We start from the raw sequence: 23,903 nt of genomic DNA, 5'->3' as shown, positions 1-23,903 counted from the left end.
AGTAAATCCTGGAGCATGCTTTTCTTTCTGAAAACTGGTTCAGGAGGGAGTTGAGCCTGGAGAGGCGGGAGGGCCTTGGTTGGTTCATGGACTTGTGGGGTACCCTGAGCTGGAAGGGACACACAGGGATCTTCAGCCAGTACTTGGCCCTGCCCAGGACACCCCAAAATCCTGTCCTGAGCTGAGTCCAAAGGCTCCTGGAGCTCTGGCAGCCTCAGGGCTGTGCCCATTCCCTGGGGAGCCTGGGCAGTGCCAGCACCCTCTGGGGGAAGAACCTTTCCCTGATCTCCACCCTAAACCTCCCTGACACAGCTGTTGGATTCCAGATCTGTCATTCTGGAGAAACTTCTCCAGAGGTTTTATCCTGGATAGAGCTGCCTGTGGCATTAGAATGTTCCCCCTGCATCTCCCAGAGCTCACAGACTGCAATTCCCTGGGAAGGGACACTGGATCAGGATATTGGGCATGTTCCATGAGCACCCTCACATGGTTTTCTCTCCTCCTTTCCTTGCTCTCCATCCTGCTGCTTCATGCAAGGTGTGGAGGCTTTTCCCAGTCTTCCTTTCCTTCTTTCTCTGCACTTGGTTGATTTGAGGCTATTCCAGAGGTGATATTGGCAATTCCAAATTGATTTGTAAACACCTGCTGGAAGGAGCCCTCGAGCCCAGCTTGGACTGTTGAATGTTAGCAGGTTATATTCCAAGTTGTGGTGTTCCTCCAAGGTGAAGTACTCATGGAATTGTGGCTGTAGCTGGGAAAAGCTGACCAGAGCCCTGCAGATACCCTGTGCTGAGTTAAACAGGGTGTGTGGAGCAGTGCTGGGAGAGGGGGAGGATGGAATGGGGCTGCTGGGGAGTAAAGCTGAGCCAGGACCCTGCCTGGGACTTGCTCTCTGGGTGGGATGGAGGATCCAGTTCTCTGCTCCTGGAGCTGGGATGAGATTGGTGGGAGGGATGAGTGTGAAAGGAGGGGTTTTCCTCTGAATATTCCAAGGGAGTTGTGGGACAAAGAGTAAAATTGCTTTTACATCAGCAGAGATAAGGAAAGAGTCAGATGCTGGATTTTTAGGTCAGCACATCCCAGTCCTGGGCTGGGGATTGAGGAACCTCTGCCAAAAAGGAGGGGATGAGGCTTCTGTGAGGTGTGAAGTCTTCAAAGGACAGGCTCCTGACCAAGAGCTTTCATTATCCTGAGGTTTGTTGAAGTGTGCCTGGAATTATTAGAAAACTTGGAGGTGGCTTTTTTATCTCAAAAAAAAGTAGAGGAAGTTGTGTGGGGAGTGGTTGCTTCAGTGGTGTGAGTAATGGGGTGGTACTGGCTGAACCCAGCAGGATAGGGGCCTTTCCTCCCCCAAATTCCCTGGGAACTCACTGCTTTGAGGAAAGGAATAAATGCATCATTGTCCTGCTCGTTTGGTGAGTGCAAGAGGCTTCAGAAAGCTTTAATCCCTCACAAAGTCTGCCTGAAACCCCAGGGAGAAGGTTAGAAGCAGGTAATTGAGGAGTTGAGTGCAGGTTAGAGCAAGGGCAAGGAAAAATTCCAGGTTAAATCACCCAGATAAGAGAGGTAATAAAGTCTCAGCCTCAAGAAACTCATCCTGGAGTACTTAAGGAAGTGTCTGGGGCAGGTGCTGAAAAGTTAACCCTGAATTATTTTCAGAGGGTTGGAGAGGAGAAAGGAAAACTGGAGAAGCAAAAAAGGGGAAATGAAAGTAGAGCCCTAAAAAGGGAAGGGAGGAGATGGAGAGCGAGGCCTGGCTGGGCACCACACTTGGTGTTGTTTGAGCACCCAGAGAATAACCCAGGGATAAACCAGCCTGGTGTATGGCCAGGGGGGAGGGAGCTGTTCCCTTTGGAAGGGGACAGGAGGTCACTGGCTCTTGTTGTGACAGCCCCAGGGGTGTCCTGGTGATGGGGACATTGGAGTGTCCAGGCTTGGTGGTGCTTCCTCTCCCCTGCACAGGCTGGGCTTGCTCCAGCTCTGGGCTGCTCTAGGCAGGAGCAGGTTTCCCATTCCCATCCCTCTTGCTCATGTCCAGTCCTTGGAGGCCAAGAGCTGGGCCTGGAATCAGCCAGGAGGTGACAGAGTGCTCAGTGGGACACGGGGGTTCCCAGAAGTGGCTGTACAGGGCAGCACTGCTTTGTCACTGGTTCACAGACTGAGAGTTCTTCCAACACTTTACCCCCCCAAAGTGCTGCTGGAATCCCACAGGGGAGATCAGGAGCTGGAAGCAATCAATCTAAGGCATGAATTTGGGGGTTTTTCCATGGCCATGTAGGCCTATTTATACCTTTTATTAGAATAAATGAATATTAATTAACAATTAACCTATTATTATTATATTATAATATTACCAATTGATATATCAATACTATATTAATATGGTAGAGTAGTATTATTATGTAGTATATTAATATATTACTATTACAGTATAGTATGGCACATTATAGTATATTTTATTATTTATATGTTATATATATGTTATGTATAAATATATATAATTATATATAAATAAAATATATATATTATATATATTTTGTTATATACTAGTATATATATAATAGTATATATAATTATAATTATTATACAGTTAAATTATATTATAGTATAGTATGGTATATTATAGTATAGTATAGTACATTATAGTATGTTGTATTATATTATTTTAGTATAGTATATTTTATTTTAGTATATTATATTAATTATAATTATTATACGGTTATAGTATATTATAGTATGTTATAGTATGTTATAGCATGTTATGCTATATTACATTAGAGTATGTTATGTTATATTACTGTAGTATAGTATATTATATTAATTATAATTATGATACAGTTATAGTATATTTTAGTATGTTATAGTATAGTATGTTATTATATTATATTATATTATATTATATTATATTATATTATATTATATTATATTATATTATATTATATTATATTATATTATATTATATTATATTATATTATATTATATTATATTATATTATATTATATTATATTATATTATATTATATTATATTATATTATATTATATTATATTATATTCATATCATATCATATCACCATCATTATTCTGTTATGACACGGTGCCATGTCTGGCCATGTCCCCTGTCCCGTGCCCCTCCGTGTGTCCCCAGCCCCGCTGCTGACGTGTCCCTGTTCCGCAGCCGGCAGCCCGAGGTGCCCAAGAAGGACAAGGAGGCCCTGGCGCTGGGCACGGCCCCGTCCAAGCGGGCGGACGAGTGGAAGGACCCGTGGCGCCGGTCCAAGTCCCCCAAGAAGAAGCTGGGCGTGTCGGTGTCCCCCAGCCGCGCCCGCCGGCGCCGCCGCGCCTCCGCCTCCTCCGCCTCCGCCTCGGGCTCCTCCAGGTGAGCCGCGGGGCTGCTCACCTGCCGGGCTGCTCCGGGGGTGCTGAGCTCTCTGCGCCGAGCAGGGAGGGAAAACCAAAGAGAGAAAGCAAGAAGGATGGGGTCTCATAATCTAAACCCATAACTGGACAATTAGCTCCAGTAGGCAAATGCACCAAAACTTATAAAAGTGGCAGACCCTGTGACTGGTCGTCCGTTTTTGTGGCCTTTTTGGGTTGTGCTGCCCGAGGTAGATCTGCTGAGGCCTCTTAATGAATCCCTGCTTTATTCTTTAGCTCCATCTAGTCTCTGTTCTAGGTCAGCCTTCACAAGGCAGCAAGGGGGAGAGCCTGGGAGTGTGTCCTGGGATGGGATGGGGCTCCCTCGTGGCTGTCATTGTCACTGCTAGAAGTGAAGGAATGGGACTATTTTCAAGCTAAGAACAATTTATTTCTCAGACAAACATCAGTCTCAGAGGCTGTTGGATTTTTCAGGAGCAAGCATTCAGCCGTAGCTCAAGAGCAGTCACAAGTTCTTTGTTACAAGGCATTACAGAACTTTCTAAGCCAAAAGACAGTTTCCACATGGTCTGTTTTGCTTTTCTGAGCTATCACCTTTACTTACTTCTGCTGCACTGTGCATACTTTTATCTAGTGGGCTTCTAACTCACACCATATGCTTCTATCATAACTTCTAAACTCTTAGCTTATTCCATACAACAACAAAATAAGATAAAAACCACCTTTCAGAAAGAAACTTCCCTGAATCTGAGAGCCTCAGGGCACAAACTGGATCCATTTCCTTTAAATGCTTGAACTTGAAGCTCCTGAAAGAGGGGGAAAGTATCCAGGAGGAATGAGGAACACGTTGAATTGGAGATAGACATCTAAAAGGCAGAGCCCTCCTGAAGCAGATTTTCCTGCTGGGATCACTGCACCCAGCCAGGTGATCTGTCGGGGGACTGTCCAGTGAAAAGGCACAAAATACGTGGAAGCAGTTCCCAGAAAGGATGGGACATCAGTAATTAGAGGAAGAGAGGCTTATTTAAGGGTGCAAAGAGAGTAGCAACAGCAGAATCCTCCCTAAAATAAAAAGGGATTTGAGGAGAGGCTGTAAATCCTGACAGTTCCACGAGGAGAAGGCTGGTGGGGTTTGGAGCAGAACATCTTTGGAAACAAAACCTTGGGGGCTTTTCAGGAAGCTCTGAATTGTAATATTTCTTGTCAGGAAGCTCTGAATTGTAATATTTCTCTTGCAGGTCCTCTTCTCGTTCATCCACCTACTCCGGGTCCGGCTCCTCCCGCTCGCGCTCCAGGTCCTCCTCCTACAGCTCCTACTCCAGTCGCTCCTCCAGGCACAGCTCTTTCTCAGGCAGCAGGTCCAGGTACTGGCTCCTGGGACTGGGAACCAGTGGTGGGGTGGTTTCCAAATGCTTCCTGACAGTTCCTTCTTGCTCTGTTGATTTGAAGCATTCCAAGCCCTTGGCTGAGCGAGGGAGGCTGTGGTTGTTGGCTGAAGGAGATCTGTCAGCCACCCCCTCCTCTCCCCAGTGCTCCCATCCACAGGTGCAGTGCTGTTGTGGCTGGGCTCTTTCCCATGCCTGTGGTGGATTAACATTCCCATCATTTGCATGTTCTGATTGGAAGAAGTTCAGCAGCACCTCTTTTCTGTGGCGCTGGGATTTCTATTTCAAGAGGCAAATCCCGTTTCTTTATTAAAGCAGTTTTGTCTTGTGATAGTCTTGATACTTCAAAGTAGCAATCCAGTGTCCCATGCTGATTAAGATTTATTCCTCTGCTACTTCCTTGCCCCTACAGACAGTTTCCCAAGTCTGGAATATCCATAGTAGGAGAACTGGCTCCTCAGATAGGAGCTGGAGCCACACAGGTACCCAGAGCAGATCCCACAGGTGATGGCAGGGCACACTCTGTCACATCTGGGACTGCTTTCTCCTAGGAAAAGCTCAGCTGGGAGCTGATTCCACCTGGGAAGCATCCATCCACGCTGCAGGCAGGACAGTGCCAGTGTGGGTGGCACCCTTGGCTGCCTCTCCCTGAGGTGGCAGAGTGAGGAACACCCTGTGCCCCGCTGTCCCCAGAGGAGCTGTCACACAGGAGTCAGGCTGCTGAGGCACTGGGCTGCAACCAAGGCACTTCCAGTCTTGGCACTGGGGTGAATCACCCCAGGAGCAGCGCGTGGTGTGTGCTCAGGGGCTCAGGAAACGGCTCCTGCCCTTTATTGTCACCTTTGGGATGCTCCACTTAATGCTGCTTCTTGTGTTCCACAAATTACAGATTTGGTTTAGCTGTATTTTTTGTCTTTCTCCCAAGTTTCTTTTGGTTTTGTTGCTGTTTAAAGGATGAACTGCTCTAGGAGTTACAGGACATAAAGTGATGAACGTAAAGCTCAAAATCCTGCTTATTTTCTTGTGTAGTCTCCCTATGGAGAGAATAGAGAGGATGGAGACAGCCTCAGGTGTTGGTGTGGAATACCTGGACTGCCTCTCTTCTAGCTGATCTTATTTTTCCTTCTGTTTCCTACTTTTCCCACTGTCTGGTGACAGAAGTTAAGTTTTGCTGCACAGAATCCAAATATAAAACCAGAAGAAGCTCAGGACAGGTTCCTGGGGAGGGGGCAGTGGTGGCTGAATGCCCTGAGAGTCAGGAAAAGCTCCTGCAATCCAGAGCCTGAGCTGAGTGATGTCTCCTTCCTTTCCAGGTCAAGGTCCTTCTCATCTTCTCCCTCTCCTTCTCCAACACCATCTCCTCACAAGCCACTGGCCAAGGCTAAAGGGGAATTGTTGCCACCTCCTGGGAAAGGGTAAGGACCCAAATTCCTCTGGGTGAGTCCAGACAAGCCCTTCTGAGCTTCAGGGGCCTTAAGGAAGGGATGCAGGATTAGGTGGAACATTGAGAAGGAATTGTTCCTGTCAGAATGGCCCTGGATCCCTGGAAGTGTCCAGGGTTGGATGGGGTTTGGAGCAGCCTTGGCTAGTGGAAGGTGCCCCATGGCAGGGTGTGGAATCTTTGAGGTTCCTTCCCATCCAAACCATTCTGGGATTCTAAACCTCATTGAGTTTCAGAAAGAAATAAAAGATGTAAAATAAAACCTTTATAGAAGTGTTTTTAGCTCGGCAAATTTAATTAAATAATGGCACTTTTACTTACTAAATCCAAGTTAAACTGTACAAGTATCTTTAAATATTACCTGTGTACAGGTGTTTAAACACTTGATTTACTGCTGGAACATTCTCTGTGTGCAGATATATTTGTATAATCTAAACATACATGATAGGAGCTACAAAAGAGTTTGGATTCCTTCCTCTGCTGTGGCTTTGGTTAATCCACAGCCTCAGAATAAAGAAATGGTTTCACCCTGGAGATGGATGAAAACAGGACTGGAGCTCTCTGCAGCTGGGTTTGGCACATTCTGGCAGCCCTGCTGCTCTTTTAAATTCCTGAAATTGCTATTTCACAAACCCTGCAGTGGCAAATTACGGGGAGGTTGGAGGGTGACACAACACCATAGTGATGTCACCTCTTCTAAGCTGACCTGCAAATAAATGACACCATGGGAATCCCCCTGAATTCTCCAGAATTTAGGACAATCCCCTTTGTCACAATTCTTGTCCCTTGTTGTCCAGCCTTTTGGGGTTTTTCCCCCTCCACTCAGGGCTCAGCCCTCCCAGGCCCTCTGCTCCCTCCCAGTGCTCCTGGCAGTGCTGGTTTGGTGGTGTTTCCAACCCAGAGCATTCCAGGATCATACTTGGAGCAGTGTGCAGCTGCCAGAGCAGAGGTTGGAGTGCCCTGAGGAACCAGAGCTGTCTCCTGCACTGGGTGGTGGGTGACACATTGGTGCTCCCATCCAGTTTTCCACAGGGAACACAGGCCAAGGGACACATCCAGACTCTCACAGGCTGTTTTGCACCCTCCTAATCTGTGGGCTGGAGTTAAAAACTGTGCACATTTCATTCTGAAGCCTGACTGGCAGATTTTAAGCAGGTGTAAGTGTCTGGGATAAAAATGATGGAATTAAATGGATGAGAAACAACATTTCCACCCAGTCTGCTTCAGGAGTTAATTTACAAGTCAAATATCTCCAGAATTGGCTGTTGTACAGTAATTTGTCTCTGAAAAGATGAATTGATTGAGCATATGGGGAGCAAATCCCTTTAGGGAAATCCATGGTGTTTGTGTTTTGGTGAAACAGCCAAGTGTTTGTAGCTTCAGGAATCACATCAGGGCCAGGTTGGATGGGGTTTGGAGTAACCTGGGATAGTGGAAGGTGTCCCATGGAATGGAGTGGGATGATTTTTAAGGTCCCTTCCAGCCCAAACCATTCCAGGATTCCATAATCTCTAAAATATTAAAGAACAAACCAGAGCACATAATTTCTGAGGACATCAGTGCTCTGTGCCCACCCCCTGGGATCACACACCTGAAAACTGTTGTCTTTCCAGGGAGAAATCTGTGAAGAAACTCACTGCCCTCCCAGTCCCTCAGCCACTCACAAAAATTACAGCAGCAGCCCCGGAGGCAGCCAAGGCAGGGGATAATCGGGAAGCAAGGAGGAAGGAACGTCAGACAAGGACTCCACCCAGGAGGTGAGAGATATGGGGGGTGGAGTGAGCCTTGATCTCATGGCAGATCCAGCAAATCCCAGCTTTCTGTCTCCTGGGAGATCCAGCAAATCCCAGAGTCCCGGAGCTCAGGGAGAAATCCATCTCCTGGGGAGGCATGAAAGGGGCAGAGAGCTGGGCTGGAATGGTCCTGATTCACCTTGAGTGGCTCCTGCCTGTGGAGGCTGGGGGGAGGATGGAGTGGGTGGAATACAGGAAATGTGGCAAAAAGGTATTTTGGAGAGCTGCTGCTTGTGGAGGTGGCAGAGTGAGAAAAAAGGAACGTGTGGGATCTGTTTGGTGCCACACAGAGCTGATGTGATGGAGAGTCAGCAGCTGACCCACACTGACCTCAAGGGTACTCCCCACCAGAGAAGATCATTCCCAAGGATACTGGCCACTACAGAGCATCATTCCCAGGGATATTCCCCACCACAGAACATCATTCCCAGGGATACTCCCCACCACAGAACATCATTCCCAGCACATAAACTGGGAGAAGCCTCAGGGGGGGCTGGGTGTCAGTCAGAGGGTGCTGAGCAAATCTCTGCTTTTCTCTTGGGGTTTTCCTCCCTTCTCTGTCTTTGCCATTGCAATTCTCATTCTGGGAGGGGTGTTTGCTCCTTGCAGGAGGACTATGAGTGGCAGCATCAGTGGCAGTGCCAGCAGCTACAGCGGCTCCAGCTCCCGGTCGAGGTCCTTGTCCCGGTCTCTCTCCAGATCTCATTCCAGATCATCCTCTGCCTCAGTCTCCCACTCTCCCTCTGGCTCAAGGAAATCCAGGTACAGCCCTGAGCCTTTGTGACCTTTATTAACAGCAGAGATTGTGGCTGTTGGTCACAGGTTTGGTTTCTTGCAGTGGAAGCTCTCCGTAGCTCCAGCAGCACCAGCTGCAGGTGCCTGGGGGTGGGACAAGGTTGGGTTTGTGGTACAGATCCCAAGTCCTGAATTGTGATGGGAATACAGTGCTGGAGAGGGCATGGAGTGATAGAACAAGTTATAATGGCCTTAAACTGACAGAGGGGATATTTTGATGCGATATTTGGGAAAAATGCTTCCCTGTGAGGGTGGGCAGACCCTGGCTCAGGTTGCCCAGAGAAGCTGTGGCTGCCCCTTTCCTGCAAGTGTCCAAGGCCAATTTGGACAGGACTTGGAGCAACCTGCTCTTTTGGGAAGTGTTGGGGTTGAAGCTGGGTGATCTTTAAGGTCCCTTGTAGCCCAAACCATTCCATGATTCCCTGATATTTCCCTTGTGGTTTGTTCAAGGAAATAATCCTGTCATGTGTGTCCAAGTACCCATTTAAACTAAATGGTGACCGGAACAACTCCTTCTGGCCAGGGTGATCCCACATCCTAATTAAACTCCAAATGAACAGTTTCAGGCTATGGAGCTTGGCTCTCCTGAGCCTCTCCTACTTCTGGTTCCTGTCCTTAGGGGGAGATGCTTGCCCTGTCAAGAGAGGTAGGTCAGAAAATCCCCAAAAGGCCCAGCTAATGATATTTTCCCTTTGCTGGCAAAGTTGCTGGTCCAGTTCCTTTGTGTTTAGCCCCAAGTGAACAGTTCCAAGTCTGTTGGTCTGTGGGATGTGTAAACAACAAACTCCTTCCAGCAAAGAAAAACCACTCTCGAGTCATTCCTTCAGGTTTTTTCATCTCCTCACACAGAGGATTCTCTGAGTCCTCACAGGCAGAGCCTTGAAACCCAACACTTCCCTGGCACACGGGTGTAAGAGTAGTCCTGTGGTGTAAAACCAGTGGATGGAGCAGGATTTGGCTCTGAGCACTGCAAATTCCCATCTGTGAACTCTGTGGAGCTCCGAGGTTCAACGTCCGCGTTATTTTACGGAAATCCCGGCTTGTTTACTCCGTGCTTGTCACGTTCATCAGCTCAGCCTGGGGTGATGCAAGAGCTTCAGAGAGCACCAGGGCATGGATGGGGAATGGCAGCATCTTGTGGCTGCCTGTGCTGCTCCTGTGGGAAGGGGCAAACGTGGCAAATGCTCTGTGTGCCCACACCAGGCCAGCTTGGTGGCCTGGAGGAGTTCCTGGCTCGTCCTGGCACCGTTGGAACAATCTATGAGACCTCTCAGAACTCAGCTCCTGGTGCCAGGGGTAGAGGCTGCAGAGGCTTGGTCTGTGCTGCAGCTGCCACAGCCCCTTCAGTCATCCCAATGCAGCTTCCAGCCAGGGAGCCTGGGCCTTGCTGGCAGAGCAGGGCGGTGTGGCCCGTGGAACAGGCTGGAGAGGCTGCCTGAATATTCATGGAGTGGGATGGTTTGGTTTGGAGAGGAGCTTAAAGCTCATCCAGTCCAACTCTCTGCCACCTTCCACTAGACTAGGTTGTTCCAACCCTGTCCAGCCTGGCTTGAACACTTCCTGGGATAGGCCCTGCTAGGAAATTTCCCTCTTGGAGGCATCTCCCTGTCGTTATCAGTCGTGACAGTGAATGCGTGCCAGCAGCAGAAACCCTGCCAGGGAACCCTTGCCCTGAGCTGTAACACTGACCTGGATGTGCCAGCGCACTCCCTGCCTTCACTCCCTGGTTTCCTGGGCAAACAGTGACCTGTTTACACATTGCCTTAATCCTGGCTATAAATAATCATTACTTTCTAGGCCTGCACCCCACAGCTTTGGGATTTTTCCTGCCAGCAGCACCCCAGGACACACGGCCTTTGTGCGTCCTTCCCTGCCGAGCTTCCCGGCATCCAGCCGTGCAGGGGAATGCAGAGAGGCCTCGCTGCCTTCCTGGGTGTGCTGAGCTGTTGGCTCTTGGCAGGTCCCTGAGCGTGAGCAGCGTCTCCTCCGTGTCCAGTGCCTCGTCCAGCAGCAGCTCCGTGCGCAGCGCCGACTCCGAGGACATGTACGCGGACCTGGCCAGCCCCGTGTCCTCGGCCAGCTCCCGCTCCCCCACCCCGGCCCAGCAGAAGAAAGGTACAGGCACCTCTCCTGCTGGGGCTGTGTTCCTCTGGGGAGCCTTTGGAGAGGGAGGGAGGAGCAGGAATCCTTCCCTGGGAATTCTGTGGGCTCTGGGAAAATCCTTGAGCAGAGGTCCTGTGGAGAAGGGAGGCTGTGGAGCAAATTTGCATCCACATCCTTCCATCCCTGTGCCTCTGGTTGTCTCATCCCTTTTCCTGCCTGGCAGTTCTGCCTCTCCCATTCTCCTTCATCCTGGGGATCTGGACAGCTCCAGTATCACTTTGCTCTTCTTCTGCTCGTTCCAAACCATGGCAGAGTCTGTGGCAAAAGCCTTTTGCTGTCTTTTCTGTTGCTGTCTGTGGAAATTCTGGAAACCAGCATCCCTAAATCTCATGTCCACGAGCTGAGTTAACTGCTGTGGGCAATTTCCATCCCTGGAGCAGCGTCCTCTTGCCCAAAGGGAGAGCAGGCAACAGGAATCATTCCCAAGTGACCACTTGTGCTCTCTGCTTTCAACAGGAAAGTCAAAAAAAGAAGACAGTGCTAAAGAGGAGAAGAGGAAACGAGATGTGCCCGCTCAGCTCCTGAAATCAGCCAAGCCCACCCCGGGAAGCAAATCCCAGCAGCTGCCCCCGGGCCAGCAGCCCTCGGCCCCCCAGGCGCAGCAGGGCGGCTTCAGTGGGCACAAGGAGATCAAACTGACGCTCCTGAACAAGGTGGGAATGAATCCCTGGAGGCTGGGAGTGCCTGCTCCTGGGGGCCTGAGAGGGATGGATCCCGGCTGGAGGGAGGGGATGGATCCTGGCTGGAGGGAGGGAATGGAGCCTGACAGGAGGGGATGGATCCCGGCTGGAGGGAGGGAATGGAGCCTGACAGGAGGGGATGGATCCCGGCTGGAGGGAGGGGATGGATCCCAGCTGGAGGGAGGGGATGGAGCCTGACAGGAGGGGATGGAGCCTGACAGGAGGGGATGGATCCCGGCTGGAGGGGAGCTCCGGGCTCAGCACTGTTGGGATGAGCTCAGCCAGGAAGGTCTGGGGCTGGCTTGGAGGGCAGCACACAGAACCAGTCTGGCAGCACACACCCTGTGGTGGCTTCACTTTGGGGCTGTGTTGGCGGCTTCCCTGGGGCACATTCCTGCTGCAGCTTCCAGGCTCTTCCCTGCTTGCTCGAAGGTCCCGTGTGTGCCGGGGCCTTTCCCCGGGAGATGCTCTGGGAGCTCTTCCTGTGCCACAGCAGAGCCAGGCACAGAGAGCAGAGGGAGAAGGGCAGCTGAGCTCCTGGGGTGCCCCTCTGGCTGTTCCCTCCCCTGGGAGCCCTGGGCACAGATCCCAGCCTGTGTGGGGGAGTTGGGCCTCGTGGGGTTTGCTGCTGGGGCAGGGTGTTGGTCCTGTCACGTGGACAGGTTCCTGTTTTTGATATTTTGCTCTGCCAGCCCAAATTCCCCGGCGCAGTCTGAGGCTGCAGATTTCTCTACTTCCCGGTGCTCTGACGTGAGGAGGCTTTATCAGAGGCAGGAAGCTGCTCTGGAGGGAGGGAGGAGTGTGCAGTGACACATGACAGCCTGGAAAAGGCACGGCTCCACATGCCTCCTTCACATCTGCTATCCTTGGTGCTGCTGGGAAAAAAAACAGGCCAAAAAGCTGCTCTTTTCCTGTTCCTATTCTGAAATTAGTACAGCCTTAACCCCAGTGCAGAGGGGTGTTGCTGTTGGCTCCTGGTGGTTGGGAATTAGTTGGATTCAGGGATGGCTGGGACTGGTATGTGCAGAGTTTATTGGGAAAGGTGTTTGCAGGAGCCAGGCAATGGCTGTGCCTGTTTCCTCTGCAGAGGGAAGTGGCTGCTCAGCTCCATTGTTTTAATTCCATTGCAGGCAGCTGACAAAGGAAGCAGGAAGAGATACGAGCCAGCAGACAAAGAGAGGCCAACCTCTCCTCCAGCCAAACGGGCCAACCTGTCACCTGACAGAGGTGAGGCATCCTCCTGGCCAGGCTCTGCTTTCCAGCAGCTGGAAAGATCACTGCAGCCATCCCAAAACCTCAGAGTGAGATTGCCACCAAATCAAGGCTGCAAAAACACAGCAGAGCTGAGGCCCTGGGCAGGGCAGTGCCAGCCTTGCCACACTGTCCCAGGGGCACATTGTGCCAGTGTGACTCCACTGTGTCCCTGTAAGTCCCAAAAACAGCCCCTTGGCTTTGGAGACACTGAGTTCTCACCTCCACATGCACCCCACGGCCTCCTGCTCACTGCTGCTGGCCTTGGATGTGGCTGTGGAAAACAGGTTTAGGTTGGAAATTAGGAAATATTTTATCCCAGAAAGGAACAGACTGTCAGGGGAGAGTCCCCATCCCTGGAAATACTCCATAAACATGTGGAAGTGGCATTGGGGACAGGGCTAGTGGTGGCCATGGTGGTGCTGGGCTAAAGGTTGGGTTGGATGATCCTGAAGATCACTTCCAGACCTCAGCCACTCCAGGACTGAGTCACAGGAGTTTCCTTTGGTGCATCCCGGAGTTTTCCCGAGGGAGCTGTCCCTGCCAGCCAGGCTGGTGCTTCGAAAGGCTGGGCTGGAGAGAGGGAGGGATGCAATCAGTCCCTGCCTGCATCAGCCAGCCTGGGACAGGAGCTGATTGCCCCACCTCTGGGTGACACAACCCGCTCTGCCCTGGATGTTTAGAAAGACCTGGGCTTTCCAAGGCTTCTCCTGGGCCTCAGTCCTCCCCAGCAGCAGAAGCAGCTCGGGAAAGCGAGCTGGCAGCCACAGACAGGGACCTCAGTGCCACCCTGCAGCCTCTGCTGTGGCTGCCAAGAGGCACCGGGGGTGGGGGGGGAGTTGGCAGCCAGAGGTGGCTGCTGGTGACGCTGGAGCTGCCACGTGATGTTGTTTTCCCTGGTGGCTCAGCTGTAGGTGGATCTTGTTGACTCTGGGTGCCAGCCAGCAGAAGGTCTGTGCTAATAACCTGCAACATTCACCTCCTGCAAGGGCAGCCTGTAAGGGACTGCCCGAGGTTGAAGTTCACTGGGGTCTGGTTCACACACGAGTGACAGGGCCAGGCCAGCGCCTTTTCTAGAGAGACACTGCTGTCATCCTCTGCTTTCTGTTAAAAAGCAATTTTTGAGCTGTAGCACAGAATAATTTGGGCTGGAAGGGACCAAAGACCAGGGACACCTTCCACTACCTCAGGTTGCTCGAAGCCCCCTCCAGCCTGGCATTGAACACTTCCAGGATGGGCAGTGCCAGCCATGGAGCCCCAAATCCAATGGCAAAGGTGACCATGGCTGAGTTGGGCTGAGCCCCGCAGCATCCCAGCACCAGAGTGCTCAGTGGTGGTGGCTGAGCTGTCACCTACTCTGGGACCTGTGGGCTGAGGGTGTCCCAGGGTCCATCCCCAGGAGCAGAGGGATGCCCTGGCACACGCAGGGGCTGCTGCCACGAGGGCCTGGGCACCTTTGCTGCCTGAGGTGCTGCGCCAGCTGAGGTCAGTGCAGGGCAGCAGCTCCACAGGCTGCCTTGCAGGTGGAATTCCCTCTCTGTTCCTGGGATAACCCAGCTGCTCCCCAGCATCCCTGAGTGCCCAGGGCAGCTCTGTTGGGGCAGGGCCTGGCAGCTGAGCCGTGCAGAACAAACACGGGGGTGCTGCTGCCTCGGGGGAGGCCCCGCTGGCTCTGAAAGCAGCAGAGCTGCCCTCACCTGTCACTGCTGGATCCAGTACACCCTGTGACCCGCCAGGGCAGAGCCAGCAGCTCTGCAGGCATGGAAGAGCCCTGTTCCAGCAGCTGCAGGGTGAGGAAGGGCTGGTGGAAGGTGCTGTGTGCAGGTGACACCGGGGCGCAGCCCTGCCTGGCTTCTCTGCTCCCCCAGAGATGAGGGGGGCACACAGTGAGGCTTTTCCAGCTGCTGCTGGACTTGGCATTTTACTTTTTGGCACAACGTGGTCAGTCAGTGCAGGCAGGGGGTGGCCTGTGCCTTGGTGCCAAGCAGGAAAGTGAAGGAATGTCCTTGTGCTCTCCCACCAGGCTCTCGCGATAGGAAGGCGGCCGGGAGACTCTCGTCCCCCAAACAGGAACGGCAGCGGGGCCAGAACCCAAAACCTTCCCCTGCACAGGCAGACAGGTGAGTGCTGCTCCTTCTGCTGGGCCTGCAGCCCCCCAGGGCCCGCAGCCCTCCTCCTCCAGGGCCCACAGCCCTGCTCCTCCAGGGCCCAGCCCCTCTCCAGGCCGGCAGCTCCGGGTGCCATGGAGCGCAGTGCCAGGAGGGACCTGCCTGGGCAGGTGCCAGGGGTGCCAGGGCTGCATGCAGAGCCTCCAGCTGGGCCATTCCAGCTGGGAGAAGAGCAGGAGCACCAGGAGCCAAGTGGGTCAGGAGTGAGCTCAGCCAGTGCCTCTGCAGCTTGTTAACACGGTGTTAAAGACACCAGAGTGCAATCCCTGCCCAGCCTGGCACCTTCAGCTGCTTCTCTTGCTGCTGTGGCTGTGTCCCCTGCATGGGACAGAGCCCTGGCTTTGCACCTTCCATGCAGGTGCCAGGTGACCAGCTCAGCCAAATTCCTGGCAGGCTGTGCCTGCTGCAGTGCTGGGAATGTCCCAGTGCAGTGTTGGATGTGTGGCTCTGGGGGCTCGAGGGCTGTGGATCCTCTCCAAGGGTCTCTGGGGGCAGCATCACAGGGAAGGGGCTGAAGGATTTGGGATTTAGGGGATGCTCCAGGGCTGCTCTCCCCTCTAGGTCTCACAGGGGGCTGCAGCCATGAGCTGGCGCTGAGTTTAGTCCTGGGAATTTAGGAATCCCCATGTAATATCTGTTTTTTTACTGTTTAAGCCAGTTTTTAACCCAAGGCCTCCCCCTGTCTCCAACCTCTTTTCTCCCACCTGCTCCTGGAGCCATGTGTTAGATGTGCCACTTCCTGGTATTTTGGTTCAGCTCAGAAGTTAGGGAGAAATCCTTCCCTGTGAGGGTGGGCAGGCCCTGGCACAGGATTCCCAGAGAAGCTGTGGCTGCCCCTGGATCCCTGGCAGTGCCCAAGGCCAGGCTGGAACAACCCTGGGGTAGTGAGAGGCATCCCTGCCTATGGAAAGAGATTAAATTTGTGTGAGAAAGCACCTTAGAAACCTTGATTTTAGCATGTGCAGCAGGGCTTGGTGCAGTCCTGTCACTGCCCCTCCTCTCTCCCCGCAGGAAGCGCCAGCTGTCCCCTCAGTCCAAGAGCTCCAGCAAAGTCACCAGCGTGCCGGGCAAGGGCTCGGAGCCGGGCCCTGGGGCTGCCAAGGGCAGCAAATCCAGCACGCTGTCCCGGAGGGAGGAGCTCCTGAAGCAGCTCAAGGCCGTGGAGGATGCCATCGCCCGCAAACGGGCCAAGATCCCGGGGAAAGTATAGTGGGCTGTGCCCCAAGTGACTGCTGAGGTTTTTATAAAGAGAGGCGACGCGGCCGCTTTGGGATTTTGCAGTTCCTCGTCTTCGTTTTGGCCGCGGTTCTTTTTAAAAAAATGAAACAAAAAAACAAACACGAGCCCACACACACACACACACACACAAACACGCAGAGACACAACACAAAGAAATTAAGGAAGTTTTTGTCCGACGAGCGGCTCCGGGAGGGCTCCGGGGCCCTGTAAATTGTGCACAGAGGACTCCAGCCCCGCGGGTGCTCCCAGCTCTCCTGTGTCCCCTCTCCTCTTTGCTAGCCTCCAGTTGTATTCTCCTAGTTAGCCCTGCTGTGTGTTGAGTGTCTTCAGCAATGCAGTTCTAGTCCCGTGTGCCGAGAGAGCCGAAAACTGCTGTGAACTGCTGGCAGCACCCCTCCTCCCCCAGGAAAAATATAAATATATCTATTCCTGCCTCAGCCCCTCGGGAGTGCCCTGTCGTTTCTTTGGAGCAGGGGATCGGTTCAGTTGATTTCCCAGGAGCCCTGCAGGTGTTGTGGGCGTGTCCGTCTGCCAGGAGGGTCCTTCTTCCTTTGGTTTTTCCTTTTTTTTTTTTTTCTTTTTTTTCTTTTTTTTTTCTTTTCTTTTTTTTTTTTTTTTTTTTTTGGAGGGATCTCCCTGAAATAAAATATTTTGATAACCAATTTTACTGTTTCCTGCTTTTCTCTGCATCTCCCTTGCCTTGGGGGGGTGGTTCTGTTCCCCTCTCTTTGGGGGTTTCTGGGGCACTGGCAGCTCTGTGGAGCTGGAAAAGCTGCTCTGTTTCCTGGGGGAGCAGCCCCTGTGAAACCAGTATAGAACTGGTGTGTAACTGGGGCATTCTGCAGCTTCTGCCCTGCCTGGCATCACTGGGGGGGGGGATCCCTCTGATAAATCCCCCTAATTTCGGGAGCAATGTTTGGGGGCTCTGAGGATTTCCCAGGCTCCTTGTTCCCAGTAAGGAACCAGTATCCTACTGGTGTGAAATGTTAGTGGGGGGCATCATCTGGGGTGCCTCTGGCAGACCCCTCTCATTCAGAGAGCAACTTTTGGGATCCCTGGGATTCTCCATCCCCTGGGATTTCCCATGCTCAGCCCCGCTCCTTGTTCCCAGCACGAAACCGGTGTCGCACTGGTGCTGCTGGCGGCCGCTGGGCCATCCCGGAGGGCTGGTGACAGCCCTCCAGCCCTTCCCGGGTTGCCCAATGTGGGATTTCTGCCCGGGAATGCCACGGTGATCTCACGGCGCGGGTGGCGCAACAGGGCACGGCCTGGGGGATGCCCGTCCCGGTGTCACCGGGACACCCCTTCCCGCCTCCCTGCCCGAATTCTGGAGCTCGGAGGCGCCCGTGCTCCCGGCTGGCACACGTGGAGCGCAGAAGGAAGTGCCGGCCCTGTGCGGGGAGGAGGAAGGAACCTGGAGCTGGAGTTTCCAGGTGTGTGCACATCACCTGCCCGGCCCTATAAAAAGGCGGCGGCGGCGGCGGCGCTGCCACTCGGCCGCCTCATCCCCGGGGCTGCGCTTCCCGAGGGCCCCCAAACCTCGGCGTGTCCCGTCCCCAAATCCGCGCCTGCTCCCTGCCCCCCCGGCCCCCCAAAGTCTGCCGTGGTCCCTCCACACCTGGCTGATGGTAACGTGGGGTCTGGGGGCGCCGGGGGATACTGGGGGGAAAGTGTGGGGCTGGCAGGGCGTGTGGGGCGAGTTCCGTGTGCTGAGCGGGGTCCTGAGCGTGTTTGATGCGTGTGTTACACACCCTGGGCATGATATGTGTTATGTGTCATGTGTGGGGTGTTCTGTGTGCTTAACGTGTGTGTTACACACCCTGGGCACAGCTCTGGGCATGATGTGTGTTACGTGTCATGTGTGGGGTGTTATGTGTGTTTAACGTGTGTGTTACACACTGTGTGCACAGCTCTGGGTGTGTGTGAGTCCATTATATGTGTTACATGTCATGTGTGTGTTTTATGTGTGTGTTACACACTGTGTGCACAGCTCTGGATGTGTGTGAGTCCATTATATGTGTTATGTGTCATCATGTGTGTTTAATGTGTGTGTGCTCATTCTATGTGTTACATGTCATGTGTGGGGTTCTGAGTGTTTCATGTGTGTAATATACACAGCTCTGAGTGTGTGTGTGTGTTCATGATATGTGTTACGTGTCCTGTGTGGGGTTCTCTGAGTGTCCCATGTGTGTGTTACACACTGTGTGCACAGCTCTGAGTGTGTTTATGGTGTGTGTGTTCATTATATGTGTTACATCTCATGTCTGGGGCTCTCTGAGTGTTCATGGTGTGTGTGTTCATTATATGTGCTACATGTCACATTCAGGGCTGTGTGTGTATTTTATGTGTGTGTTACACACCCTCTGCACAGTTCTGAGTGTGTTTATTGTGTGTGTGTTTATTCCATGTGTTACACACCCTGTGCACAGCTCTGTGTGTTTATTGTGTGTGTGTTTATTCCATGTGTTACACACCCTGTGCACAGCTCTGTGTGTTTATTGTGTGCGTGTTCATTCCATGTGTCACATGCCACGTGCACAGCTCTGTGTGAGTTTTTATTACAGGTGTGAGTTACCTGTCAGGCACAGCTCTGTGAGTGAGTTACACACCCTGTGCACAGCCCAGTGTATTTTATGTGTGAGTTACACACCCTGTGTGTATTTTATGTGTGAGTTACACACACTATACACAGCTCTGTGTATTTTATGTGTGAGTTACACACTGTACACAGCTCTGTGTATTTTATGTGTGAGTTACACACACTATGCACAGCCCTGTGTATTTTATGTCTGAGTTACACACCCTGTGCACAGCTCTGTGTATTTTATGTCTGAGTTACACACCCTGTGCACAGCTCTGTGTATTTTATATGTGTTACACACCCTGTGTATATTTTATGTGTGTTACACACTGTGTGCAGAGCTCTGTGTATATATCTAAATGTATAAATATATATGAATATATTTAAATATATATGTGTATGTGTGTATATATATGTACGTATATGTATGCACATGTATATATATATATGTGTACATATTTATACTTATCATTTATAATTTATATTTATTTATATATTTATATTTTACATATAATATATAATATATAATATATAATATATAATATATAATATATAATATATAATATATAATATATAATATATAATATATAATATATAATATATAATATATAATATATAATATATAATATATAATATATAATATGTGTTTTTCTATTTTATATATTAATTATATTCTACTACATATATTATAGTATATACATAAATATATAATATCTAACATTTATATATTAACATTATATTAATATATTGATATATCTTAATGTATTTATTATATATACTATAATATATTATTCTATTTTATAATTTTAAAATTAATATATTATATATTTTATATTTTATATCTTTATATATATCTTTATTTTTAATATATATCTATCTCTTTATATACATCTCTATCTAGCTTTATTTTTTATATCTCTCTTGATTTATACATATATATCTTTATATATATATCTATTTTAAATCTATATCTATATATCTATATCTATATATCTATATCTATATCTATATCTATATCTATATATCGTATCTATATCTATATCTATATCTATATCTATATCTATATCTATATCTATATCTATATCTATATCTATATCTATATCTATATATATCTATATATCTATATCTATATATCTATCTCTATATTTCCATGTGTTCCTGTCAGTGCTGGGTGTGTGAGCTCAGCCCCTTTCCCGTGCAGCCCTGCACACCCAGAGGGGTCAGGGGTTTTTCTGGCAGCCCAGGGCTCCTGGTGCTGTCCCTGTCTGGGTGTGCTCTGCCAGCACTCACAATTGGATTTATTGCTGCAGGGAGGACGTTTAATATGCAGTTATATTCGAATTTATGTTATCTGTATTCCATTCTGAGTTATTTTTTGGTTTTTTTTAATTTTCTATTTTATTCTCATTTTCTATGCGTATTTATAGTCTCTATTTCTTTGCTTTATCCTTTTCTTTATATTATCTATTTATTTATGTATTTATTTCTAGTTATGTTTACTTTATATACTTAAATTTTAAAAATATTTACTTTCTTCATTATATTTACCTTTATTATTTATTTATTTATATTATACATCCTTATATATTTCTTTCCATGATTTATTTTCATTCCAGGGGTTGTTTACCCTTGATTGAATATTCCATTCACACACTCAGAGGTGTTTTCTGTGTCTGTGTGGGTGGCAGTGCACAGGATTAGCTGCAGGTGTGTGTGCACAGATATTTCCTACTCCTGTCGGGCCAGGGTTGCAGGCTGTGCTATAGACATGTGTACAAATTTTTTTAAAATATATGTATATGTATGTATATAAATATACACACCTATTTTAACATAAATATAAAATATATAAATAAATATAAACATATATAAACATATATGTGTATATAAATATCTACATATATTTTACATAAATATAAAATACATAGCTATAAAACTATATAAACATATACTCATGTATATAAATATATATACATGTATTTTTGCATAAATATAAAGTACATAAATAAATATAAAACTATCTATAACCAAATATACATGCATATATAAACATATAAAAATATAAAGTATATATATTTTTATATTTATAAAAATAGATAGTTATACGTACATATAAATATATACATTTAGTTGTATGTACATGTAAAATATATACATTTAAAATATATAAATAAATATAAAAATATACACACATATAATGAATATGTATCTATGTGTACTCTGATTTATATTCATATATATATACAATATATCACATATATGCACAATAGAATTAGAATCTATACTATTATAGTATAGATGTTTCTATCCAATAGATTATATATACTACACATATATAATTTATAATATAGAATATTTTTAATATATGGATATATCCATGTGCTAGACTGTATGTTTATATTATCTTGCATATTGTATATTAAGTATCTATATTACAGATCGTGTGTATAATGTACAGACTATGTAGATTTGATGAGATATATATTGTTGTATTATATTTAATATCTCATTATATATTATATCTATTATCCATGATGCAGTATACATGAGGCTGGGGGTCCATAGGTGTGTGCTGGCCTGTATATACCATAATGTACAGATATATAAATTTATATTCTGTGTTCTGTGTGTGTGTGCAGTCCCTGTGTGCCCACAGCTCTGCCTGCATGTGTGTGTATATAATTATATATTTGTGTGAGTGTATATTTATATATTTGTGTGTGTGTATTTATATATTTGTGTGTGTATTTATATATTTGTGTGTGTGTGTGTTTGTAGCCGCAGGTGTGTGTGTGCAGAGTGTGAGTGTGGATATTGAGTGTATCCCAGCACGTGTGCACGTGGGTGTGCTCATTTTTTAGGGATGGGATACATATAAATATAAATATAAATATAAATAGATATAGACAGGTACAGATAGATAGATAGATAGATATGATATAGATAGATATATATATAGATTATATAGATAAATATAGATATAGATAAAGATATAGAGATAGAGATATATGGATATAGATATAGATGTTATAGATATAGATATAGATATATGAAATAGAAATAGAAATAGAAATAGAAATAGAAATAGAAATAATAGAAATAGATAGAAATAGATTGATAGACAGATAGCTATAAATAGACAGCTATAGATCTATATAGATGCAGGTAGATATGGATATAAATATGTACATAGACAGTTATATATATATATTTATATATATATAAAAATAGATATTGACATATTGGTATATAGCTAGATATAAATATAGAGATATATAGCTATAGATATACTGATATAGCCAGAGATACAAACACAGATAAAGACAGATATATAAATATAAATATAAATATCGAGACAGAGACACGCAGAGACAGAGATACAGAGGTGCTCTTGAGACATCTATGTACAGATAAAAACATATGGATGCTATATAGACATATAGAGACATCTATAGATGTAGAGATTGTACAGAGAGAGGGACGTGTGGAAACAGATGGATAATGGACACAGATAATGGATGGATTATGGATAGATAAGAGATAGTTAATGGATAGATAATAGATAAAGAATGGATAGCTAATGGATGTGTAATGGATAGATAGATGGATAATGGACACAGATAATGGATGGATTATGGATAGATAAGAGATAGTTAATGGATAGATAATAGATAAAGAATGAATAGCTAATGGATGCATAATGGATAGATAGATGGATAATGGATCGATTACAGATGGATAATAGATAATGGATCGATTGCAGATCGATAATGGATCGATAACAGATCGATAACAGATCGATAATAGATCGATAACAGATCGATACACAGCCCAGGCCATGGGGTCTTGCGGCTGCACTCTCACATTTCGGGGAGGGCTCTGCTGGTCCCGGCCTCTCAAACCCCTCTTTTTGTGTGTGCCTGTCCCCGGGCTGTCCCTGTCCCTGTCCTGTGTGTCCCTGTGCCGTGTGTGCCCGTCCCTTCGGGTGTCCCTGTCCCTGTGCCCGTCCCTTTGGGTGTCCCTGTGCTGTCCCGTGTGTGCCCGTCCCTTTGGGTGTCCCTGTGCTCTGTGTGCCCGTCCCTTTGGGTGTCCCTGTGCCGTGTGTGCCCGTCCCTTTGGGTGTCCCTGTCCCGTGTGTGCCCGTCCCTTTGGGTGTCCCTGTCCCCTGTGCCCGTCCCTTTGGGTGTCCCTGTCCCGTGTGTGCCCGTCCCTTTGGGTGTCCCTGTCCCGTGTGTGCCCGTCCCTTTGGGTGTCCCTGTCCCTGTGCCGTGTGCGCCTGTCCCCGGGCTGTCCCTGTGCCCGTCCCTTTGGGTGTCCCCGTGCTGTCCCGTGTGTGCCCGTCCCCGGGCTGTCCCTGACGCCGTGCTGTCCCCGCAGGGCTGGCTGTCTGTCCTGGCCGTGCTGGCGGCGCTGGGGCACTGCCGGGGGCTGCGGCGCGCCGGGGGCGGCTCCGCTCACTCCGTGCGCTGCTTCAGCGGCGCCGAGCTGGGGGACGAGGCTCCGGCGCAGCTCCTGGGCCGCAACCTGCGCTGGGACCGGCACGTCTCGGTGCAGCTGGTGCCGCAGCTGGAGCGCCTGGAGGCCGCCGGGGCCCGGCGGCGGCGGCGGCAGCGCCCGCCCGCCTGCCCCGCGCTGTCGCTGCGCGCCGGGCTCCGCGGCGAGCCCCACGAGCGCTCCATCTCGCCCTGGCGCTACCGGTGAGTGTCCCCGCTCCCCGACACCCCGGCCGCCCCCCTCCCGGCCGCTCCGCCGGGCGAGCCCGGCCGGTTAGAGCTGGTGGCACAAGCGAAGGTGTCGCCGTGTCCCCGCAGCATCGACGAGGACGAGAACCGCTACCCGCGCAAGCTGGCCTTCGCCGAGTGCCTGTGCAGCGGCTGCGTGGACGTGAAAACCGGCCGGGAGACCACGTCGCTCAACTCGGTGACCATCCACCAGACCATGCTGGTGCTGCGGCGCAAGCCGTGCCCGCGGCCCGCGGGGCTGGGGCTGGTGGCGCTGGAGGTGGATTACATCCGAGTGCCCGTGGGCTGCA

The 23,903-nt window shown here is 49.1% G+C and overlaps 1 protein-coding gene across 5 annotated transcripts in view; it reads left to right on the top strand.

The window, feature by feature from the left end:
• Positions 1 to 17,110, top strand: part of ZC3H18 (zinc finger CCCH-type containing 18) — a gene marked incomplete at its 3' end in the record, with an annotated part of 44,966 nt that extends 27,856 nt beyond the window's left edge. For 3 of the 5 annotated variants that reach the window (XM_084214848.1, XM_084214845.1, XM_084214846.1), the window contains 10 exons: positions 3,146 to 3,376; positions 4,614 to 4,739; positions 6,074 to 6,175; positions 7,815 to 7,958; positions 8,604 to 8,756; positions 10,750 to 10,904; positions 11,409 to 11,605; positions 12,763 to 12,859; positions 14,907 to 15,003; positions 16,063 to 17,110. In XM_084214848.1, the coding sequence (XP_084070974.1) occupies positions 3,146 to 3,376; positions 4,614 to 4,739; positions 6,074 to 6,175; positions 7,815 to 7,958; positions 8,604 to 8,756; positions 10,750 to 10,904; positions 11,409 to 11,605; positions 12,763 to 12,859; positions 14,907 to 15,003; positions 16,063 to 16,261 (1,501 nt within the window). The remainder of the gene's footprint in view (positions 1 to 3,145; positions 3,377 to 4,613; positions 4,740 to 6,073; positions 6,176 to 7,814; positions 7,959 to 8,603; positions 8,757 to 10,749; positions 10,905 to 11,408; positions 11,606 to 12,762; positions 12,860 to 14,906; positions 15,004 to 16,062) is intronic. The other 2 variants (XM_084214847.1, XM_084214849.1) reach the window with 2 other exon arrangements.
• Between the last annotated feature and the right edge of the window lie 6,793 nt (positions 17,111 to 23,903).

The sequence above is a fragment of the Fringilla coelebs genome (assembly GCF_963513975.1).
Source record: "Fringilla coelebs genome assembly, chromosome: 14".
In the NCBI taxonomy this organism is placed as follows: domain Eukaryota; kingdom Metazoa; phylum Chordata; class Aves; order Passeriformes; family Fringillidae; genus Fringilla; species Fringilla coelebs.
The sequence above is the reverse complement of the archived record's forward strand: the minus strand, read 5'-3'. Positions and strand labels throughout refer to the sequence as shown.